At 46.2% G+C, this 22,624-nt stretch overlaps 1 protein-coding gene across 3 annotated transcripts in view; it reads left to right on the top strand.

Moving 5' to 3' along the window:
* The first annotated feature begins 1,697 nt into the window (after positions 1-1,697).
* The window catches only part of LIMS2 (LIM zinc finger domain containing 2), a 60,778-nt gene continuing 39,851 nt past the window's right edge, over positions 1,698-22,624 (top strand). The window contains exon 1 of one of the 3 annotated variants that reach the window (XM_034780796.1): positions 1,698-1,850. Coding sequence is in view for 1 of the 3 variants with exons in the window: in XM_034780797.1 (XP_034636688.1) it covers positions 1,844-1,854 (11 nt within the window). In the remaining 2 variants the exon portion in view is untranslated. Of the gene's footprint in view, positions 1,855-22,624 lie in introns of all 3 variants that reach the window. The other 2 variants (XM_034780798.1, XM_034780797.1) reach the window with 2 other exon arrangements.

Genomic DNA, 22,624 nt, shown 5'->3' with positions numbered 1-22,624 from the left:
CTGTGGCCTTCTTGGCTGCCCAAAACACACCGGCTCTGGAGAATTTGTTTTCCCTTCTGTTGGCCTTCACCGTCGCTGCCTCATTCGCTGTTTTTGCTGCTATCTTTGCAGCTCTGCTCCACTTAGTTCTCCTTTGCTCACGACTGGGCAGCTGTAGATTTCTCGTCTGTACATTTCTCGTCAAGCCCATGACCTTGGGCCGGGGCCAGCATCTTATCTCCACACGGAGCTAGCTAAAGTGCCGAGTCAACCCGTTCTCTGCTCTCTTCCTTCTTTCCCCCTCTTGGCCTCTAACTATCTGCAAAGGAATCTTCCATTCCTCACTCACACCTTTAACCCTTCCCAGCATGCTCTGCAATGCTTACAACAGGGTTTGATTCCTGGGTGTATCTGGAGGGGTGTTGTTCCCTGGGGGTGGGTTGATCTTTGGTGGGTGCCTCCCCTTCTCCCCAGGGTAGGGGTTGATCCCTGGGGGTGGGCTGGTTCCTGGGGTGTGTCCCCAGGAGGGCGGGGCGCTGCCATGCAGGGCCTGCTTCCCACTCTCTGGGGCTCCGCTCCCACTGGGGCTATATTGCTCCGGCTCCTCAGCCCCCTGCTGGGGCAGTCCCCTGGCTCTGCCCTCCTGGGTCCCGGCCGGTCCTGGAGGCAGGAGCCCTGGCTGGAGGGACCCTGGGCTGAGGCGCGGCCCGGGAGCCCCGGTGCTTACCCCGACCCTGCCAGCACTGGACCGGCTGGAGGCGAAGAGGGAGCAGGCGGAGTCAGCACTGGTGTGGGGAGCCCAGGGCTGGAGTGGGGTGGGGGGGGAGAGCCCAGGGCTGGAGTGGCAGGGGGGTGCAGGTGGGGGAGGGCACTGGTGGGCGAGGGGTGAGAGCCCAGGACTGGGGTGGGGGGCAGCCAAAATTTTTTTGCTTGGGGCGGCAAAAAACCTAGAGCCGGCCCTGCCCCCAGGGACGGGGGTATAGATCCCTGAGGGTGGTTTGGTTCCTGGAGGGTGTCTCCCGGGGGAGGGGATTGTTCCCAGGGCGTGGGCTGGTTCCTGGGGATGTCCCCCGGGGGGGGGGGGGGTGGGTCGGGGGGGGTGTGGGGGGGGGGGGGGGGGGGGGTGTTTGACCCCTGGGGAGGGTGGGCTGGTCCTTGGGGTGTCTCCTCTTCTTCCCGGGGGGTTGGGAAATCCTGGGGGTGGACTGGTTTGGGGGGGGGGTGGGCTGGTTCCTGGGGGTGTCTCCCTGGGGGAGGCTGGTTCCTGGGGGTGTCTCGGGGGGGGGGGGGGGGGGGGGGGTTTATCCCTGGGGGGGGTTTGGTTCCTGGAGGGTATCTCTCAGGGGGCTGTTGTTCCCAGGAGGTGGGCTGGTTTCTGGGGATGTTTCCTGGGGTGGAGGTTGATCCCTGGGGGTGGTTTTGTTCCTGGAGGGTGTCTCCTCTACTCCTGGAGAGGGGTAATCCTGGGGGGTTTCTCCCCTTCTCTCTGGGGGTGGTGTTGATCCCTGGGGGTGGGCTGGTTCCTGAGGGTGTCTCCCAGGGGGGTGTTGTTCCCAGGGGATGGTTTGGTTCCTAGACGATGTCTCCCCTTCTCTCGTGGTGGCGGAGGCGGGTCCAGCCCCTACTGTCTCATCATTTCTCGTTTCATTCCCTTTATAGGAAATGTATGTGCGGAGCTGGGGGGGCTGCCCGGAGCCAGCGGGGCGGCGGCTCCCGCCCACAGGGGGCTACAGGAGGGGCAGAGGGAGGCCGCTGCCGGGCAGGGCGGGGTTTCTCTCCAGGGCTGGCCGCCGGCTCTCGCTCGTTCTCCGGCCAGTGTCAGGCGTTGGGTCCCGTCCGAGCCCGGGCCGGGCCAGGAGCCGCCATGACGGGCAGGTAACGGAGAGCGGGGCGCTCCCCCCGGGATGGGGTCACTCGCCCCGGGCGGACCCGAGGGCGGCGGGGGAGCCGGGTGCGGGGCTCGGCCTGGCTGGGGCTCTGCGACCGGGCCGGCGCCGAGTGCAGCGGCTGTGGGCGCCCCCTGCCTGGGACCCGCCGCCCGCTGCTCCCCGTGTGGGGCGCCCTGGCTCGCCGCCCTCTCCCCCGCAGCTGCCCAGCCCGGGCCCGACTTCCCGCCCTGCCCTCAAGGTCGTTCCGAAGTAGCTGCGCTGAAGTCAGCGGCGCTACACCTGTGTAAACGCGTTGCGAGCGGCCCCGCGGGGAGCTGGGCTGGTTCCCGCGGGCTGGGACGGCAGGGGGAGGCTGTTTGCGTTCCTGAGGGGCTCTGGCGGCCGGGCAGGCAGGACCCGCAGCGCAGCCTGCGCACACCCGAGGGCTGTACAAGAGCTGCGCTTGGGGGTGAGGGGCCAAACTCAGGGGTGGAGGAGCACAGCGCCTTTCTGTCCTCTTGCAAACGGCTGCCCCTTTTTGGAGTATTGTGCGTGTCATTTGGCGAGAGCCTTATTCAGAAACGGGAGAAGACAATACATGCGCCCTGTACTGTGTGCTCAGGGGACCAAAGACTTTAAATATGCCCTGGGGGTGGGGAAAGAGGGCGGGGTAGGAGGAGAGAAGTGCAGGATTTGGGAGAGTTGGTCAAGAAAGGGAGATGATAATGAAGGTTTGTGTTTATATTTGTAAAGTGTGCAGTACTTCCCCAGTGTCTAAACTAAAGCTAGCTTTAATTCCAGGGTGGGGCTCTGGTGACTTGAGCTTTACTCTCAGAGTTTATAAAGTTTGAGATTGAATTGCAGTTATGTAATTCACAATTGTTACTTATTTATACATATAATTATCTTTCCTCCAATAAAATGCTGCTATCTGTGATCCCTTCTGCTCTGAGTCTGGGCAGCTGGCTCTGCCCAGTTGGCCCTGAATCTTGGAGGTAGGTGTTCTGAGCGCAGAACTGACAGATGAACACAGGGCTGGCTCCAGGGTTTTGGCCGTCCCAAGCAGCAAAAACAAACAAACAAAAAAGCCGCGATCGCGATCTGAGGTGGCAATTCGGCAGGAGGTCCTTCGTTCCGAGCAGGAGTGAGGGACCGTCCGCCAAATTGCCGCCGAACAGCTGGACGTGCCAACCCTCTCCAGAGTGGCCGCCCCAAGCACCTGCTTGGTAACCTGGTGCCTGGAGTCGGCCCTGGATGAACATCTTGAGCCCAGTTCCCCTCTCACTTTAACCAGTTTGATACCGTGACTCAGCAGAGTTACTGCAAATTTGTACTAATGTAAGTGAGTTGAGAATCTGAGTGCTTGGTAGTTCTAATCCCAGCTCTAACATTTTGGGAGGATTTAGGCAAGTTATGAAGCTGATCTTCCGCATTTTCTCCTTTGTAAAATGAAGAACTTACTTTAAAGGAGTATTGTGAGAGTTAACTGATGTTCGTAAAGTGGTTTGAAGGTTAAAAGCATTAAATATGAGTATGAACTTCTAAAATGGTGCATTGTAGGAATTCTCTCCTGCTGAATCCTAGTGTCCTTAGCCCTACTATATTGCAGTGATTTTTAAACATCACTTCTTTTCACAACTAAGAACAGTTAAGAGAGTCTGGGGAATTTATTTTTTAAGTACACCTCTACCCCAATATAATGCGACTTGATATAACATGAATTCAGATATAGTGCAGTAAAGCAGTGCTCCGGGGGGGGCTGTGCACTCTGGCAGATCAAAGCAGGTTCGATATAACATGGTTTCACCTATAATGCGGTAAGATTTTTTTTGGCTCCCGAGGACAGCTTTGATTCAGGGTAGAGGTGTACAAAGAATAGAGAAAGCCATGAGTGTAAACTTGGACTGTGTCTTATCTGATTTGTACAGTACCTAGCCCATTGTGGAGATACTGGAAAGAATAATATTGTAAATAATTATCACGTGCTCATATCTAAAATATGGGTAAATGTTCATAGTTTGTACAGTGGATGATGATAGACCAGGGGTCGGCAACCTATGGCACGTGAGCCGATTTTTGATGGCACACGGCGGCAGGCTGAGCGGCTCAGCCCACCGCCGCTCTGGGGTTCCGGCTGCTGCCCTGTTGCCAGCCAGGGTCCTGGCCGCCAGCCCCACTCAGCGCCTGCTGCTAGCGTGGGAACCCGCAAGGAACCCCAGGCCGGCAGCGGGCTGAGCAGGCCGGCAGCTGAGACCCCGGCTGTCAGGAGCCGGCGGCCGGAACCCCACAGAGGCGGGGGGCGGACTGAGCCTCTCAGCCTGCCGCTCCATTCACTCAGCCGGCTGCGGGCTGAGCGGGGCCAGCGGGAGGCTGAGTGGCTCAGTCCGCTGCCAGTCTGGGATGCCGGCTGCCGGCCACCGGCCCCTTGCCAGTCGGGGTCCCAGCTGCTGGCCCCGCTCAGCCTCCTGCTGGTTTGGGTGAATGGAACCCCAGGCTGGCAGCGGGCTGAGTGGTGCCAGCAGCCGGGACCTCAGACCGGCAGCAGGCTGAGTGCTGCTGACACCCCAGACTGGCAGCGGATTGAGCCACTCAGCCCCCCACCGGCCCCCCTCAGTCCGCTGCCGGCTGAGTGAATGGAACCCCAGACCGGCAGGGGGCTGAGCAGGGCCAGCGGCTATACCCCAGACCGGCAGTCGGCTGAGCGGGGCTGGTGGCTGGAACCTCAGACAAGGATCCCAGGCAAGGATCACACTAAATTGATAAGATCTGCATTTTAATTGTATTTGAAATGAAGCTTCTTAAATATTTTTAAAACCTTATTTACTTTAAATACAACAATAGTTAATTTATATAGTATAGACATAGAGACCTTCTACAAACGTTAAAATGTATTACTGGCATGGGAAACTTTAAATTACAGTGAACTTGGCACACCACTTCTGAAAGGTTGCCGACCCCTGTGATAGACTGATGTGCATATGTGGGTGTATTTGGTGCATATATATTAGCCCTCCTCCAGTCTGTTACAGAATGGGATTTTTTTTTTTTTTTTTTGGTATCAGAACCTCAACTGCTGCTACCTCATGGGCTCAGTGTTGGCTCTTATAACTTGTGAATATACCAGACATGTTGTGCATATATTCCACTTACTTAGGAGAGGATTAAGCTAAAAGTGCTAGAAATTCTGGCTTTGTTGGTGAGCATCTGTCCAGCTCTTGAATGGCATTGGGGAGAGAGGAGGTAAATCTGGGAAGAATTTAGACTATGAACCAAGCTGATTGTGTCATATAGGTACAGTGTGTGATAATGTTTAAAATGATATGTTCCACATGAGGCAAGGATCATTCAAGTTTAGGGGCAAGGGAAGTTACTTTGTGGTATTTGAAAAAAACTGTGGGTTGTCTTTTTTGAGTTACCTGAGGAGTGCCATACTCTTCAGTGTTTCTCAAATGTGGCCACCAGGGGCTTTTCTTGTGGCCACGGCCTCCTGGGCTGTGATGGGGTGGGAGGCAAAATAGTGGCTCCTCTCCCTCCCTGTTGCTCCTGAACGCACTGCCTTGATGTTGATTGCTGGGACTGCCAGCAGGGGTTGGGCTCTGCCCCCATCTGGAGACACCTGGGGCACAACGCTGGAGGAGCAGGCAGCCAGTGAATTCCCCACCTTCCCAGGGCAGTGGGGCTCAGGCTTTGGGCCTCGCAGCAGGGTCTGGCTGAAGGACTTTGGGTTCCAACTCTAGACTCTGGCTGTGTGGCGGCAGTCCTCAGGCTCTGGCCTTGGGCCCTCAGGCTCCACCCCCCCCCCCCCCCCCCCCAGCTCCCCCCCCCCCACCCCCCATTGCCCCTGCTGCCCCCCCTGCCCCCCCCCCCCCATCCAGGGCTTAATTTGTCCCCAGGCTTGGCCGGGCTGAGTAATTCTGCTGTGAAAAGTGATACAGTACTTGCATGTTTGTTAATATCAATTTTCACAACAGACTTACTAACTAGCAATAAATAAACTACAATGATTTGGACATGTATATGTACATATTTATTAGTTTTTCCTAAAGCTAATTAACTATTTTAGGGAAAAGTGTGAGAGCGGCCACCAGCAAGAGTTGGTGGCCATGCTCCGAGGCTACCAAAAAATTTGTCCTGAGAACCCCTGCTCTAGGTGCCCTGACCCATCCAATCCAGTTTGCCAAATCCAGCGATCATGGTAATAAATTTATTAAACCCTTTTGTGCCATTGTCCTGTGCATATTCAGAGCCCTGCCTTTTAAGGCATCATCATTGTTTTCAGTGCCACAATGTGACATAGAACATGAGGCTTTGTGGAACATTCCAGAGTACACAAGCCACTGTAATGTGTGTAGTTCCCTAAAATAATGTAGGATTTTTACCTTCTTCCCCTCTCAAAGATAATACAAATGGCTGATTTCTTATATAGAGTGGGTTTTGGCATGAGCCTCCAAATAGTGAAGTGCACAGACATGTGGGTGCCCTATTGTTTAATGTTTTGAAAAAAAATTAACCTGGAAAACTTGTCAATTATGAAAATGTATAACTTCATGGCTTCCATTGCTTCCTCTGCCATTGAACAGTTTCTCATTCTTTTGTGGGAATTCTCAAAGACAAATATTTATTATGGTTCTGTGTTAATTGGGGGTTTTTCTCCCTAAAAAAATAATGAAGTTGGGACTTGATCCTGCAATGTGCTGAGCATTCCGTCTCCAGTCCAGTGAAGTGAATAAGCTTAACTTTAACCATGTGAGAGGTCAGTAGGTCTGCTCATCTCCTTGCATTATTGAGTCCTGGGTGAGCACAGTGCCTGGTAGGATTGGGCCCTTAGATTCTATAGAAGGGCTTCCAACCCCCAGCAAACAACTTCACGGCACCGGCTCTAGACTAGTGGTTTTCAAACTTATTTGATCACTTCTTTGTCTCTGTAGTAGTTTCCCCTCACCTCGGTGCCCAGCCAGCAGCTGCTGCTCTCTGGCTGCCCAGCTCTGAAGGCAGAGTAGAGAGTGGCGGCTGCTGGCTAAGTGCTCTCCTCTGAAGGCAGCGCTGCCACAAGCAGCAGCGCAGAAGTAAGGGTGGCATGGCATTGTATTGTCCCCCTATTTCGCTGCTGCTGGTGGCGGTGCCGCCTTCAGAACTGGGTGGCTGCCTTCAGAGATCCAGCTGCCCAGCTCTGAATGGAAAGAGTCCTGCGAAGGGCAACAAAAATGATTAGGGGGCTGGAGCACATGAGTTATGAGGAGAGGCTGAGGGAACTGGGATTGTTTAGTCTGCAAAAGAGAAGAATGGGGGGGGGGAGTGGGATTTGATAGCTGCTTTCAACTACCTGAAAGGGGGTTCCAAAGAGGATGGATCTAGACTGTTCAGTGGTACCAGATGACAGAACAAGGAGTAATGGTCTCAAGTTGCAGTGGGGGAGGTTTAGGTTGGATATTAGGAAAAACTTTTTCACTAGGAGGGTGGTGAAGCACTGGAATAGGTTACCTAGGGAGGTGGTGGAATCTCCTTACTTAGAGGTTTTTAAGATCAGGCTTGACAAAGCCCTGACTGGGATGATTTAGTTGGGATTAGGTCCTGCTTTGAGCAGGGGGTTGGACTAGATGACCTCCTGAGGTCCCTTCCAACCCTGATAGACTATGATTTAATGTGTGCAGTAAGTTTTTTTTTTTTTATCCCAAAGTTTCTCATACACCCCCAGAATACATTCCATGCTCTGCCCCCAGTTTGAGAACCTCTGCTCTACACTGCATTACTAATGAAGGCAAAGTGTTGTATGACATTTGCAAAATAGTAGTCTCTTTGGAATATATAGTACTGACAAGTTACAATCTTTTTCAGTTCTGGAGCTGTTGGGATTGCAGTACTGTAGAACAAGATGAGCTGTTCCAAAATTGAGTTTCTGCATAATACTGATCAGTGTGGACACATCTGGAGCTAGGAAATACCATAAATAGCTTTTTGGTTTAAAAATTGCATGATTTTGTTCTGTGGCACTGGAAGAAAGAGGAAATTAAACAGACTGAGAAAGAGGTAGTGCTGACACAGTGGAAAAAAGATAGGGAGAAAGAAAATAAATAAGAGGGTACAAAAGAACCTGCTGCTAGGTTCCATGATTATCGGTGCTATATCAATAGCAAAGACAGATAGAAAAGAAAGCATTGCAGAAGGAAAAAACAGGAACTGAATTTTCATTTTAAAAATGGTTCTAGCCCTTGTAGTATTGAAGATAACTTTCTGAATGTAATTAGCTACAGTAATTAGGCTTATTTAATTACATAAGGGGTAAAATGAGGGGAATGTTCAATTAATTAAAATTACAATAAGAATGTATACATGGTACTTAAACTGTAATCTCTTTGGAGCAGGGACAGTCTGTTTACTGTGCTAGGCACTGTACAGAGTCCTGGTTTATGATAGGACCTCTTACATGTTTCAGAAATATAAATAAGTGTGGTTTTTAATGTGAAAGTATTACTGTAAATGACTGCTTTGGTTGTATATTGAACAATGCATTTTTAAATATTACATTTATTATTTGTCACAGTGTGGGAGGGCCTGGGCTGAAACAGAAAATGCAAAAGATTTTTGGGATTTGGGGTCATGAGAGGAAAAAAAAGAGATAACTGGGGTGGGTAAATTGGAATATGTGAATAATAATCTTGACTGCCACTGATTAACTTAATGACTCCACTTCTCATTGCCTTGGTTTACTAATCTGTAAAATGAATATAGTCATAATTAGTTGCTATATCATTTTATAGATTATTAAACCACAACACTGAAAAGTGGAGTCATTTAGTTAATCATTGGCAGTAAGATTTGTTTACAAATTCTGATCTGTGAACAGTGTGAAGTTTAAAAGGATACAGTCAATTTAAAAATCACTTCTGGCTAAAAATACCAGCTACTGTTACAAGTAACATCCTAAGAAACTAGAACGGAGCAAGATTGGAGAACCCTATTTTCTTTAGGGTTTAGTTTAAAGAAACTAAATCTCATAATTAAAAATTGTAAGGCAATTTGAGAATCTCGGGTGAAATATGCTATGTACATTGTGACAAAGTTCCTCCTCTATCTTGGTGGGTCCTGCGCTTATTGGCAGATTTTCTTGCCTCAGAGATTCACCATGTGGGTTGGGGAACAGCCCAGAGACCTTCCCCTCTGGAAGAACCCACAGTCCAGGTCAATTGGGAGGTTTGGGGGGAACCCAAGCCCACCCTCTACTCCAGGTTCCAGCCCAGGGCCCTGTGGACTGCAGTTGTCTATAGTGCCTCCTGTAACAGCTGCATGACAGCTACAACTCCCTAGGCTACTTCCCCAGGGCCTCCTCTAAACACCTTCCTTAGTCTCACCACAGGACCTTCCTCCTGGTGTCTGATAACACTTGTGCACCTCAGTCCTCCAGCCACATACCCTCTCAGCTCCTTGAACTTCTTGCGCCCAGCTACTCACACCACAAACTGAAGTGAGTTCCTTTTAAAACCCAGATGCCCTGATTAGCCTGCCTTAATTGATTCTAGCAGCTTCTTCTTAATTGGCCCCAGGTGTCCTAATTAGCCTGCCTGCCTTAACTGGTTCTAGCAGGTTCCTGATTACTCTAGTACAGCCCCTTCTCTGGTCACTCGGGAAACAGAAAACTACTCATCCAGTGACCAGTATATTTATCCTCTACCAGACTCCTGTATCCCACTGGTCTGGGTCTGTCACAACATATAAAGTATAATGAAGTGTGTTTTAAGCAACCATCTGTCCACAAGCTTTTTATTAACAAGGAAAGGGAGATATTACTGTGCACGTGATTCTCTTTATGGTGATTCTCTTTATGAAGTAATTGCAAGTAAAATGAGTGGAGTGTGATGGGGAAGATGGAGGGCCAGGGCTTGTCTACACTTATAGCACTGTAGCAGCAGTGAGGATGTTACCTATGCAGATGGAAGAGCTGCTCCCATTGGTGTAGGTACTCCACCTACCCTAGAGGTGGAAGCTATGTCAATGGGAGAAGCCCTCACCTTGACATAGCACTGTCTACACTGGGGGTTATATCAGTTTAACTACATTGCTCAGAGGTATGGATTTTCCACACCCCTGAGTGACATAGTTATACTGACATAGCAAGCCTCAGTAATTACAAGAAGAGTTGTGACTGCAAACAAGAGCACTAATGCAGAGCTTGTCTGTCTGAATTATGAACAACCACTCTTGGTCTTCTGGGTTGAAAAATGCATTTTTAATTAAATCTTATTTTTATCTTTCTATTTAAACCTGCCCTCTGAGGCTAGCGGAGTAAATTTTAACTCACTGGAAAGTCCTGAGAGATTTATTGGACAATCATTGAGCTGCTTCTCTTGGGAGCTACTCATCTATGCCTAAGAGAAGTGTGGCAGCCTTCTCTTTAGTTTAGTCTCAGACAGTGATTTGTTAATAAGGTTTTGACATCAGTCCTGTCTCTTGAAGGTGACCTGCAGATGTGGGGATGGCGGAGAACTGGGCTGGAGCCCTTTTTAGCTTGTGAGGTATAAAGAGAGCCCTAAAGCTTTTTCTAAAAAAAAAAAAAAAAATTAAATAATAGTTTGGTTCATTTTGAAAGCTTCTCCTTCCATTGCCATTTGTTTTTTACATTAGATGTTCAGGTTCTGTCTAGTGTGAAAGATTGTGATGACTGTTGTGCCAGTGAAATAGTGACAGTTTGAAAGCTGAGCATTTGAGAGTGGAAGGGATTTTTAGTCAGACTGTTCTAAAACATGTTGATTAGTCTTAAAGTTAAATGGGTTTTAACATTTTGAAAAAAAGAACACACTTGTTAATTATTTGACATTTTCACCCCCAATTAAAGGTAAGAGATCTACTGTATACATCCTCCAAGACGAAGACGTCCTAGGAGATCCTTCAGCAATACCAGGAAAGATCAGAGCTGGCATACCTGATATTTCTAAAGTTAAAAGCAAGCAGAAAATGCCATTTTGAAAATTAAAAAAAATCAGGTCTTCATTATACATCATAAAGAAGTAAAATAATATAAAAAATGCACAAGTGCAATTTAAAAAAAATTCTTTGCAGGTCACTTGTGGTGCAGGCAGTCTGAAATACTTGAAGAAAGGTAGGAGGAACTGAAGGTGAGGATGCTGCTGCTTTCTTCTCTTTGAAACGATGATGTTCTTCATCCCTGCCTGTTTTTTTGGATTCCAATATAAACTACTTCTCTCCTAAATTTTAATGTCAGAAGGGACCACTGTTGGTCACTCCCTGTTAAATAGTTGTGCAAATCATTCCTCTCATATTATTTCTAGAGCTTGCCAGACTGTAGATATAATATATGTAATATTTCATTACTTCCTTGAAAATCCCCTGTTTTATTGTAAAATAAATAAATCATAGATTATAATGGCCCTGGGATTGGTTTTCTTGGACTGTGCTGCTTCTGATGTGATGATATTCTAGCCTGGATGTTCCTGTCATCCTCTATTCTGTTCTTTTGTTCCTTTAAGGAATCGACTTTTGTGGTCTCAGAATATTTTTAGTCCCATCTGTGTAATGTGATCCTCTCTTCCTCTAGAGGGTGGGAGGCAGGAGTGGTGTAAAGGGTGGGCGCCTGGCTGAAACCCTGCTCAGTTCCCAGCAGAGTGAGTGCTCTGGAGGCTGGAATGTAAAGTATGTTCCTTTTCTCAGCTTCCTGATCTTGCACGGAATGCAACTCTTGCAGACTACAGTGTATCTGGAGAGCAAGAATCTTCATGCTTTCGCTGTTGGGGGTATGCTTTATCTACATGGAGTGAAGGGTTCTGCTGATTGCAACATCATACATACATCATAAACATCATGCATAACTCATATTGTATGATGCACCATCTTGCAGGGGACCAACTTAGAGTAGCCAGGATCTGATATTAGTCTGCAGTAAAGGACTGAGTTCTTTGCTTGGAGATCACTGACCTCTTTTGCATTTCTACTGTTGTTCTGTTCTGGTTTGACTGAGGAGCATTATTGGTTTAAGTGGATAAGTTACTTGAAGAATGAGATTTTTAAATTCATCTCTTGGAAAATGGAGCATGTGTAGATTCTGTGTGCAAATCTGACACAGAATTAATGTCTGGTGCCGATCCTACCCACTGGCTTCAGTTGGTCATACCAGTGGGATACAGGAACAAAAGAATCTGGTTTGTTAGAATTGTAACAGAATGGCAGATGATGGGTAACAAGCAGCACTTGGGCAGGATTCTGTCTATCCTGATTTAGCACTTCTGAGAAATAAGCGAAACTCCCAGAAGGAAAGTGACTCACTGACATTTCAGTGCTTTTGTTCTCTCCAGTTGTCTTTCTGCACTCCCCTTCACAGTGGCATTGGGTGCTATGGCTGGCATGAGACTTCGGGGGCTGGCGTCCTCTAAGCTTTACCAACGCCGGCAGGATCGGCTGAGTGGCACAGGGTCACTGCTGAAAGATGAGACACGGGCAACAGCTGGGATACCTGGGTAGGTCTCTGAGACAAAGGGAATGGGATTGTTGGAATGTTTCTTAAGTCTCCATACATTTCTTTTGAAGCAGGCGGTGTCTGCAGACAGGCTCAGATTAGTGTATTTTTATTTTCGGATAGTTTATGAAGGAAAAGGTTTTCCTGGCACGGAAGCTTTCAGTTTGTAACAATAACAGGAAAGGAACAATGGCGAACCTTTCCCATTTGAAGCAACATACAGGGATCTTCAGACCCAGCAATGTTTCTGGTCTTGCTAATAGTGAGGGTTTTAGGTACAGTGCTAGAACAAGAACCTAGTGTAAAATGCTGTAGTTGTTTTAAATGCTGAAAAGGTTTTAGAATTGTTTGATTTCAGGCACATTTCTCCACATACATTGTTAAGAATGAGGCAATTGATTTTACATATTGTAAATAACTTTGCAGTTTTCCAGCTTACTGAGCACCCTGTGATATTAGTCAAACTGTCAAGAATTAGGTCAATTTTATTTTGGTTCCGCTTGGGAGAGCTCTGAGGAGCAGCAGAGGTAGATACTGGAGCTATTGCATTGGGGAAGAGGGCAGTGGTATGCAAGAGAGAGAATTCTCTCCTTCAGCAGCCAGAGGTGGTTTGAGGCTTCAAATTTATCAGACACTTACTATGTGGTGAAGAATAAAATGGAGCCTCAAGTAGAATCCAGTGACAGCACCCTGCTAGCAGTCTTAGTACCTTCTGTTTCCCAGTTGTTCATCGGTGGCCTGGATTCTTATCTTGAACAGCTGGGTCCTTCATCTTAGTTTAGTCCCCGCCTTTTAGCCCTCTGGCTGTTAAGTATCTGGTGAAATTTTCAAGCTTTATGTTCAAAGGGGTGAGGGTGAGTGAGTGTATGTATCTGTGGTTTGGATATGGATGGGGTAAGTGTGCAAATAAAAGGGAGAGAGAGGCTAATAGGATAAGTTAGAAAAGAGAAGTAGGGTACTGAAAGAGAGATTGGGGGGGGAGAAACAATGTAGGAGATAGAGATTACAGTGTACAGAAAAGGAGAGGGAAAAGGATATAAGGGGTTGGTTGGGAAGAAGGTGAAAAGGAAACAGACACTGAAACAATGCAGAAAAAATACACCAGGATCTATGATAGAAAATAAAAGAGAATGTGAATTGAAGCTAGAAAGGGTAAGAAGATAGTCGTTTTGCTAGTTAATATATTTTCATAATGTAACAAGTTACATATAAATACAGTACACAAGTGTTATTCCTGTAAATTGCAGGGGTTATGGCAGAGTGGTTTAGATGAAGGCCTAAGTATTTTTCACTGGGGCTAGTAGGCTTGGTCTTTAGACAAGTGGATGTGCAATAATACATTTTTCAAGCCTGACTTTTATGGTTTAAAAAAACCAAAAACTTTAAAATAATATCATTTTTACTCTACATCTTTTCCCTATTTTAATATAGCTCTCACAAGAGGCAGAAATTGTAACAAGTGTCAGCAGTACAAAGCTAATACAGGTATAGGAAAACAAGATAGATTTTATTCTGCCTTGTATGTCATTAAATCAAAATATAGCTGACAATTTTGTTAAGAGGCTGGTATTTGGAGAGTATTGTTGGGTTTTGTCATCATTGTGCCTGTTAAATGTAAACTGTATATGTGAGGCCACTACTGGAGATAAAAAGCACTAGCAAAGTCAGTGCAAACTAAACTAAAATTTCATACAGACAATGATTTGTTTATACTTCTCTACGTACTATACACTGAAATGTAAATACAGTATTTATATTCCAGTTCATTTATTTTATAATTGTATGGTAAAAACAAGAAAGTAAGCAGTTTTTCAGTACAAGTGTGCTGTGACAGTTTTGTATTTTTATGTCTGATTTTGTAAGCTAGTAGTTTTTAAGTTGGGTGAAACTTGGGTATGGAAGACAAATCAGACTCCTGAAAGGGATACAGTAGTCTGGAAAGGTTGAGAACCACTGATCTAGATTATAATTAGGCTACGTTTTAGTCACGGTTATTTTCAGTAGAAGTCATGGACAGGTCATGGGCAGTAAAGAAAAATTCATGGCTCATGACCTGTCCATGACTTTTACTATATACTTCTAACTAAAACTTGGGCTGGATGTGTGTGTGGATGCTCTGGAGGGGCAGTCTAGGGCACCGTGGGTGTTTGGAGGGGGGGGGGCAGGCAGTGGCGGCCCGGGACCCCTGTTGGTGCTGGGGGAGAGAGGGAGGGTTGGCGGGACTGGCAGGCTCCCTACCTGGTTCCGACCGACATGTCCCTGCAGCTCCTAGGGGGAGGGGCAGCCAGGAGGGCTCCTCGCGCTGCTCCAGCCCCAAGCGCCGGGAACCGCAGCCAATGGGAGCTGCGGGGGCGACGCCTGTGGGCGTGGGCAGTGCACTGAGTCCCCTGGCCCCTCCACCTAGGAGCTGCAGGGACATGCTGGCCGCTTCTGGGGAGCCCCCCAAGGTAAGTGCCGCCCTGCACCCCAACCTCCTGCCCCAGCCCTGAGCCCTCTCCAACACACCCAAACTGCTGCTGCGACAGCTACAGAAGTCATGGAGGTCACAGAAAGTCACGAATTCCGTGACTTCTGTGACAGACACGCAGCCTTAATTATAATCTGGTGGGGGAAATTGCTTTCTGGGTTGTAAATGACTGTTTTTAAGTCTACTGTTTGCTTGCTGAGAATTCTTTTTTGAAGGATACTTTTTGTGGTTTCCTTCCCCAAAATATAAAAGGCCCCAATATTTAGTGCTCCTTCTTCAGGCAAATAACAATCCCAAGGCTGTGCTGATATCAGTTGATGATGGTGAATGACAGGCATATTTGGGCATGACTTTTTTTAATATATGTTATAGAATCCACTAAACTAACATAGCTATGGTCATTTTAGGTCCTTTCAAAAGATTTGATTGGGGAGAGGGAATGTATGTGTGTTGGAGGAATTAGTATTTACCAAATGGAAACAGGAAAAACGATCCCTGTAAACCTAAAGAGGGTATTTTAGTTATACGTAGTGAAGAGGAGAAATATAATCTGTTAAATGAAATTTATTTAAGATGACTGAAAAGGCAGGGGTCCTCTCAAGGATTGAACTCACAATCCAGGCCAATGCTCAAACCACTGAGCTATCCCTCCCCGCAACCTCACTTGAGGTTGTCCTTTGTACTTTCTTTGTAGTGCCAGCTATTTACCTTGCTCCCTTTCTTGATTCAGGGTCACCAACTCCGCTGAGGTTTTTGGTGGAGATGTTTGAAAAGAGGAAGGAGCAGCAGCAAAGTCTTGCAACTGTTGGGTTTGTTTTAACAGTCTTCTCATCATGTGAAGTCCCAGACTCTTCTTCTGGAGGGAGAGAAGCCCAATTTGCTGACTCTGTAAAATATTTCTAAATCTGATAGTGATTTAGCTTGTATGTCACCTGTAGCTACTGCCTGTAATTTTCACTTCACATAAAGTATGTTCAGAGGGTTTTACCAGAGTTTAAACCAGTGCTAGTGTCCAGCAGAACATACTTTTAAGAAGTCTGAGTATTTGTGTATTTATCTGAGAAACCTATTCCTGATTAGAATGGTACATAACATGCTCCCAGGAAATGACTGCATTTTAAAACTGAGTCAGTAAAAATTACGATGCAAACCAGTGAAAGACTGGAAAATTCCTTGCTCAGGTGCTGCTCTGCTCTCTCATTGTTGTGCCATTTTTGGTCACAGTGCTGGAAGTTCAGGATGTTTTGTCATTTACTTTGTTTTAATTGTCTTTCCTGTCTTTGTGGTACAAGCTTATTATTTAAAGAGTGGGGACATCTGTGTTTGATATCTGAGTACAACACAGTAAATTAGTGAATTGCTTGGAATAAATGTAGCTTTTCTGGTTTGAGAGTATACTCTGTGAAAAAGACTTGTATTTTAGCATCTTGCGGTTGTTGCTGAGATTGTTTTAAAGTTAAAAGTGAAACTAAATCCTTTTTTTTTTTTCTTTTTTCTTTTTGAGATCAAAGGAATAAATGTCTTAAATAAAACTGAAAGAAGTGTCAGGAGTGAAGAGCTAAAGAGAGTATAGAACTCAACTCATGGTTATGCAAGATCCATTGTTGTTAAATCCTCTCTATCTTACAGATACAAATCAGGGAACCCATTTATGATACAATTGTCCTCTGACTTGGGTGCAACACAGCTGAGATTTATAATGTACTCAGGAACTTATGTTCCCTGCAGATTTCAGCTGTGTTGTAACTGAGGCAGGGAACAATCATGGTATCAATAGGTACCCCCATTGTAAGTGTTGTGTAGGTGGGGCCTCAATGGCTAAGAGAGCTCACCAACCAGCTGCAAATTCATTGCCTCCCAGAGGGGTGGAGTGGGGCAGGGAAGAGAAGAGGAGTAGGCCTTAGACTGTATGTGCTTGACCAGCTGAGCTCTTCTCTGCATTAGGAAAATTATTCTTAGAATGCAGGATGGCTCTAGGAACTGATCTCTAGATTTCTATCTGCCGTTTTATTCCCTGGCATGACTGCCAAAATGGAACAGAGGTCCTTAACGCATGGAATCAGCTGAAAGTTTTTCTGTAACATGTGGAACATAGTTTAGCATTCTTTAAAACTGATAACTTTTCAGATGATCTCTATAGGGAATATTTGTTTGGCCTTATGTAAAACTATGTATAGTTCTTTGTACTTTTTGTAGTAGTTTTATTTTCCTGGTTACATACATTTTTTTTATTTGTTGCCTCTCATTGGCAAAGGGATTGTCCTTTTTCTCTCTCTCTCTCTGCAGGAATTATAAGGACTTTTACCATCACCCTTTACATTTTCTCTACTTAGTCTCCTTCCCAGTTCTGAGACCTGCATCATAGCTAGGCTTGGAAGGATTTGATTTTTATTGGTAAATATCAGTAAATGTCAATTTCACTGTACACACAAATGGACAGAAAAGTCCATCAATAATAATAGAAATTTACCAATAGATAAAGTAAAAATGCTGCATGAGAATTTAGTAGAATTTGATTCAAGGATATTTACTGTGTATATTTTTCCATGTGATGTTGATAATTTGTGTTTTTAATAATTATAAAGCTTTAACTTTTTGAATCTGAGCATCTGCTGTAATTTAAATAAATATTGTTGACCCCTCCCCATAATTTCCCACAACTGTGATTGATAAAAATTGAAAAAAAGACTTAAACCCCATAATTTTGCACAATGGTGAACTTTTAAATCAATAAAAATACACATTGACATTATCTGTTGAAATTATAATATATAAAATCAAATTCTGTCAAGCCTAATCATAGCCAATGTCCTAGCCAGCTAGGACTGGAAGAGAGACTTCCATTAGTATTGGTTCTAGCTGGCTGGAGGAGTTGCATTGGAAAGATGCAAGGTACTTCTTCCCTTTTCTTCCCTCTGGGGTGTGTGCACGTGCATAGAATACACTGGCTTAATGGTACTCCCACCCTATGAGTAAGAGTTTGGGACTAACAACTGAGCATAGACTCCCTGCATGGCAGCACGTAGGATTACCAATAGGCCACTGGGCTGGACATATGGTATATTTGTGTGGTATATATTTTGGCTGTGTATGTAGTATGTAACTTTGTATACAGACATTTACTTACTATTTTTCCCCTCTAGATTACTAGGTCCTATTGTGCTTAATCTTTAAGGGACAGATCATTTGTATTTTTGCACCTCTTGGGCCAGTATGATGACATCTGCACAGGCCTTGTGCTTATAATTTTCAAGGAAATCCTGTTTGCAGTTGCCAGTTTCTTTAAACTTAAATACTTTTATCAGTTAACTTTTTTTTCTCTTCCAAATCCCAGTTTAGACTATACTACCTAGTTTAGCTGTTAATCACCCTCTTTGCTGCTCCTCACAATCTAATGCAGTAACAGGGATGTTGGGACATCTGGAATGGCCTTACAGGGTTCGGGGTTTGATGGTGTCTACAGTTGCTCTTTTGCAGTAAGAGTCATGGGTGTCGTGTGTGTATAAAAAATAAATCCCATAACTTTTGACACTTTCTCATTTTTGTGAGTGGGTGAGCTGAATGAATTTCTTTGACAGCTGCAAGTTAAATCCTGAGCTGCATTTCAAGCTTGCATTTCAGAGTAAATAAAGAAGTTGGGGACAATAATGTGGCCACACAAAAGAACAGATCATTTGACTCTCAGTGGGAGCTCTTTCCTACAGGGTTATGAGGCTTTTTTACTGAAGGCAGTTTGTACTTCTACAGTCCTCAAAGCTATTTGCCTGAATAAGGGCCTTTACAGTCCTGGTTTCATGAATGAGGGGTTCAGAGATTAGACCCTAAATTTCCATTATCTTTTTTTTTGCCGATACTCCCATGTGACTTTTCCCTAAAACCTCTCATGACAAATAGTTCTTAGTAGGAATTATCCCTTTAGACCTGGCTAAATCATCTGCATTTTACTCATCGCAGGAATACGACTGTGCAGATTGCAAGCTGAGGGCTCAAAACACAGTTGTCTAATGCCAGCCAGTTCCATTCTTGCAGTATTGGGGGCAATAGGACCCAGTATAATGTCAGTGGAAGGTGGGGGGGAGCCAGGATCTTTCTGAGATAGCAACTAAAATAAATTTAAATCGGAAATGTAAGTAGCAGATCTTTTTAATAACTTAGTTTGTAACCAAGGACAACCAGAAACGTGCTTCGTTGTGCTTAGTGTTGGGCACATAGGGAGTATCATATCATACGTGGATCTCTGACAGTCATAAAGCTTAGAGGGTTAGCCATCTTGGTCCAAGGATATTAGAGAGACAAGGTGGGTGAGGTAAAGTAATATCTTTTATTGGGCCAACTTCTGTTGGTAAACGAGAGAACTTTTGAGCTATGCAGACCTCTACTTGAGATTTGATATTACCTCACCCACCTTATCTCTCTAGTCATAGAAGCTGTCATTTCCCCCCACCCCTCTAGTCTCTTCCCATAATACAGAAGATGAATGAGAGGAGCAGTAATTACAGCTTTACACTTAGAATACTATCTGCCTTTTTTTATTGTTTATCTTTCTCCTTGATGGTTTCCTCTCCCCTTTCTCCCCCCCTCTCCCCCCGTTGTCTAGATCAAGCCTCTGAAACCAGGGACCAAGTGGTTTTTATTTTTTTATTTTTTTCCAGGTTGATTTGAGTGAGTGTTCAATGGTGAAATTATTGTATAAAATCCTGCCATTATGAACCTTCCTGGCCTGTGATTTAGGTGAAGCAAAGCTGTGGTTGGAAACAGAATTGATCAGATCCCAAGGATGGTCTCTGGGTTTTGCTACAAACACTGACATTTTGGGTTGACTGTTCCCGTGTTGCCCCAGCAGAGCTCAGGCAAATGTCTGGAGTTTCTGTAAACCATGAGTTGTGGGCCACCAGGTTACAGGATTTCCTGTCTATTCATAATTTTGGTGAGATTCTAAGTGTAAAGGCCCATTTGTACTGCAGGGAGGAAACAAAATCCATTTTAATGTCTCTAAATTAGTACTATTGATTCTAATCTATAGTTCTCCTTTGGCTTATACCTATGCAAAATGGATGTAAAGTGTTTCCACCAGTGAGAGGGGAATTTTTATATTCACTTTGCAGGACTGTAGATGACTATACAAGACGCAGGGCATTGGAGAATCAGGCTTCTGTCTTCCATGTCTGTTTTTCTGCTGGCACCTCTGACTGGTCAGAGGAAAGAGAAGCTACCACTACTAGAATACACTTATTGATTTCTTGTTTGAAATAAATATTTGCAGAAAACAAGATGACCCAGAATAATGTTAACAAAAGAAATCTAAGGGTATGTCTACACTACGGGATTAATCCGAATTTATATAATTCGGATTTGAAAAACAGGTTGTATAAAGTCGAAATGTATGCGGCCACACTAAGCACATTAATTCGGTGGTGTGCGTCCAAGTACCGGGGCTAGCGTCGATTTCTGTACCGTTGCACTGTGGGTAGCTATCCCATAGCTATCCCATAGTTCCCGCAGTCTCCCGCGCCCATTGGGATTGTGGGTTAAGATCCCAGTGCCTGATGGGACAAAAAACATTGTCGCAGGTGGTTCTGGGTACAGTCTCACCTCCTCCCTCCCTCATCCCTCCCTGCATGAAAGCAACGGACGGCAGACAACCATTTTCGCGCCTTTTTTCCTGGGTGAGTGAACACTGCAGACTCCATACCATGGCAAGCATGGAGCCTGCTGAGCTCAAGACAGCAGTCATGAACATTGTAAACACCTCGCGCGTTCTCGTGGAGTTTATGCTCAGCCAGGACCAGAAAAACGAGGCGAGGAGGCAGCGGCGGCGGCAACGCAGCGACAAGCATGATGAGGACATTGACATGGACATGGACACGGACACGAATACAGAATTCTGTGAAACCACGGGCCCCGGTGCTTTGGAGATCATGTTGTTAATGGGGCAGATTCTATCCATGGAACGCCGATTCTGGGCAAGGGAAACAAGCACAGACTGGTGGGACCGCATAGTGTTGCAGGTCTGGGACGATTCCCAGTGGCTGCGGAACTTTCGCATGCGTAAGGGCACTTTCATGGAACTTTGTGACTTGCTTTCCCCTGCCCTGAAGCGCCAGAATACCAAGATGAGAGCAGCCCTCACAGTTGAGAAGCGCGTGGCGATAGCCCTGTGGAAGCTTGCAACGCCAGACAGCTACCGGTCAGTCGGGAATCAATTTGGAGTGGGCAAATCTACGGTGGGGGCTGCTGTGATGCAAGTAGCCAAAGCAATCACTCAGGTGCTGCTACGAAAGTTAGTGACTCTGGGAAATGTGCAGGCTATAGTGGATGGTTTTGCTGCAATGGGATTCCCTAACTGTGGTGGGGCGATAGACAGAACCCATATCCCTATCTTGGCACCGGAGCACCAAGCCACCGAGTACATAAACCGCAAGGGGTACTTTTCAATGGTGCTGCAAGCACTTGTGGATCACAAGGGACGTTTCACTAACATCAATGCGGGCTGGGCGGGAAGGGTTCATGACGCTCGCGTTTTCAGGAACACTACTCTGTTTAAAGGGCTGCAGCAAGGGACTTACTTTCCGGACCAGAAAATAACCGTTGGGGATGTTGAAATGCCAATAGTTATTCTTGGAGACCCAGCCTACCCCTTAATGCCATGGCTCATGAAGCTGTACACAGGCAGCCTGGACAGGAGTCAGGAGCTGTTTAACTACAGGCTAAGCAAGTGCAGAATGGTGGTAGAATGTGCATTTGGCCGTTTAAAAGGTCGCTGGCGATCATTATTGACTCGCTCTGACCTCAGCCAAAGAAATCTCCCCATTGTTATTTCTGCTTGCTGTGTGCTCCACAATCTCTGTGAAAGTAAGGGGGAGACCTTTATGGCGGGGTGGGAGGCTGAGGCAAATCGCCTGGCTGCTGATTACGCGCAGCCAGATACCAGGGCGATTAGAAGAGCACACCAGGAAGCACTGTGCATCAGAGAAGCTTTAAAAACCAGTTTCATGACTGGCCAGGCTACAGTGTGAAATATCTGTTTGTTTCTCCTTCATGAAAACCCGCCCCCTTTATTGACTCATTTTCTGTAAGGAACCCACCCTCCCCCTTCCCCCAGCTTTCTTTCAAACCAAATAAAGTCACTATCATTTAAAAATCATTTATTCTTTATTAATAGATTAGAAAAAGAGGGAGGGAACCCGGGTGGTATTTGGGAGGAGGATTGCTGGGAAGGAAAAAGCCACAAAGAAAAGGTTAAAAAAATGACAGCCTTTTGCTTGGGCTGTCTACTGGGGTAGAATGGGAAGGTGTACGGAGCCTCCCCCCCCTCCCCCCGTGTTCTTACACGTCTGGGTGAGGAGGATACGGAACATGGGGAGGGGGGAGGGTGGAACGGGCTGAAGCGGCAGTCTGTTTTCCAGCAGCCGTTCCTGAAGCTCCACCAGACGCCGGAGCATGTCTGTTTGCTCACGCAGCAGCCCCAGCGTTGCATCCTGCCTCCTCTGGTCTTCCTGCCGCCACCTCTCATCTCGAGCGTCCCTCCTCTCCTCACGTTGGTCCCTCCTCTCCTCACGTTGGTCCCTCCTGTCCTCACATTCACTGGCTTCTTTCCTATACTTTGAAACTGTTTCCTTCCACTCATTCAGATGAGCTCTGTCACTGCGGCTGGATTCCATAATTTCAGAAAACATCTCGTCTCGCGTTCTCTTCTTACGACGCCTTATCTGTGATAACCTTCGGGATGGAGGAGGGAGGCTTGAGGAATTTGCAGCTGCTGTAGGGAGGGGAAAAAAGAGAGAATTGTTTAAAAAGCTACATTTTGCAGAACAATGCTTATACTCTTTCACGGTGACCAACACT

The sequence above is a fragment of the Trachemys scripta genome, chromosome 9, assembly GCF_013100865.1.
Source record: "Trachemys scripta elegans isolate TJP31775 chromosome 9, CAS_Tse_1.0, whole genome shotgun sequence".
NCBI lineage: Eukaryota > Metazoa > Chordata > Testudines > Emydidae > Trachemys > Trachemys scripta.
Note: the sequence above shows the minus strand (reverse complement) of the source record. Positions and strands in the feature narration are given on the sequence as shown.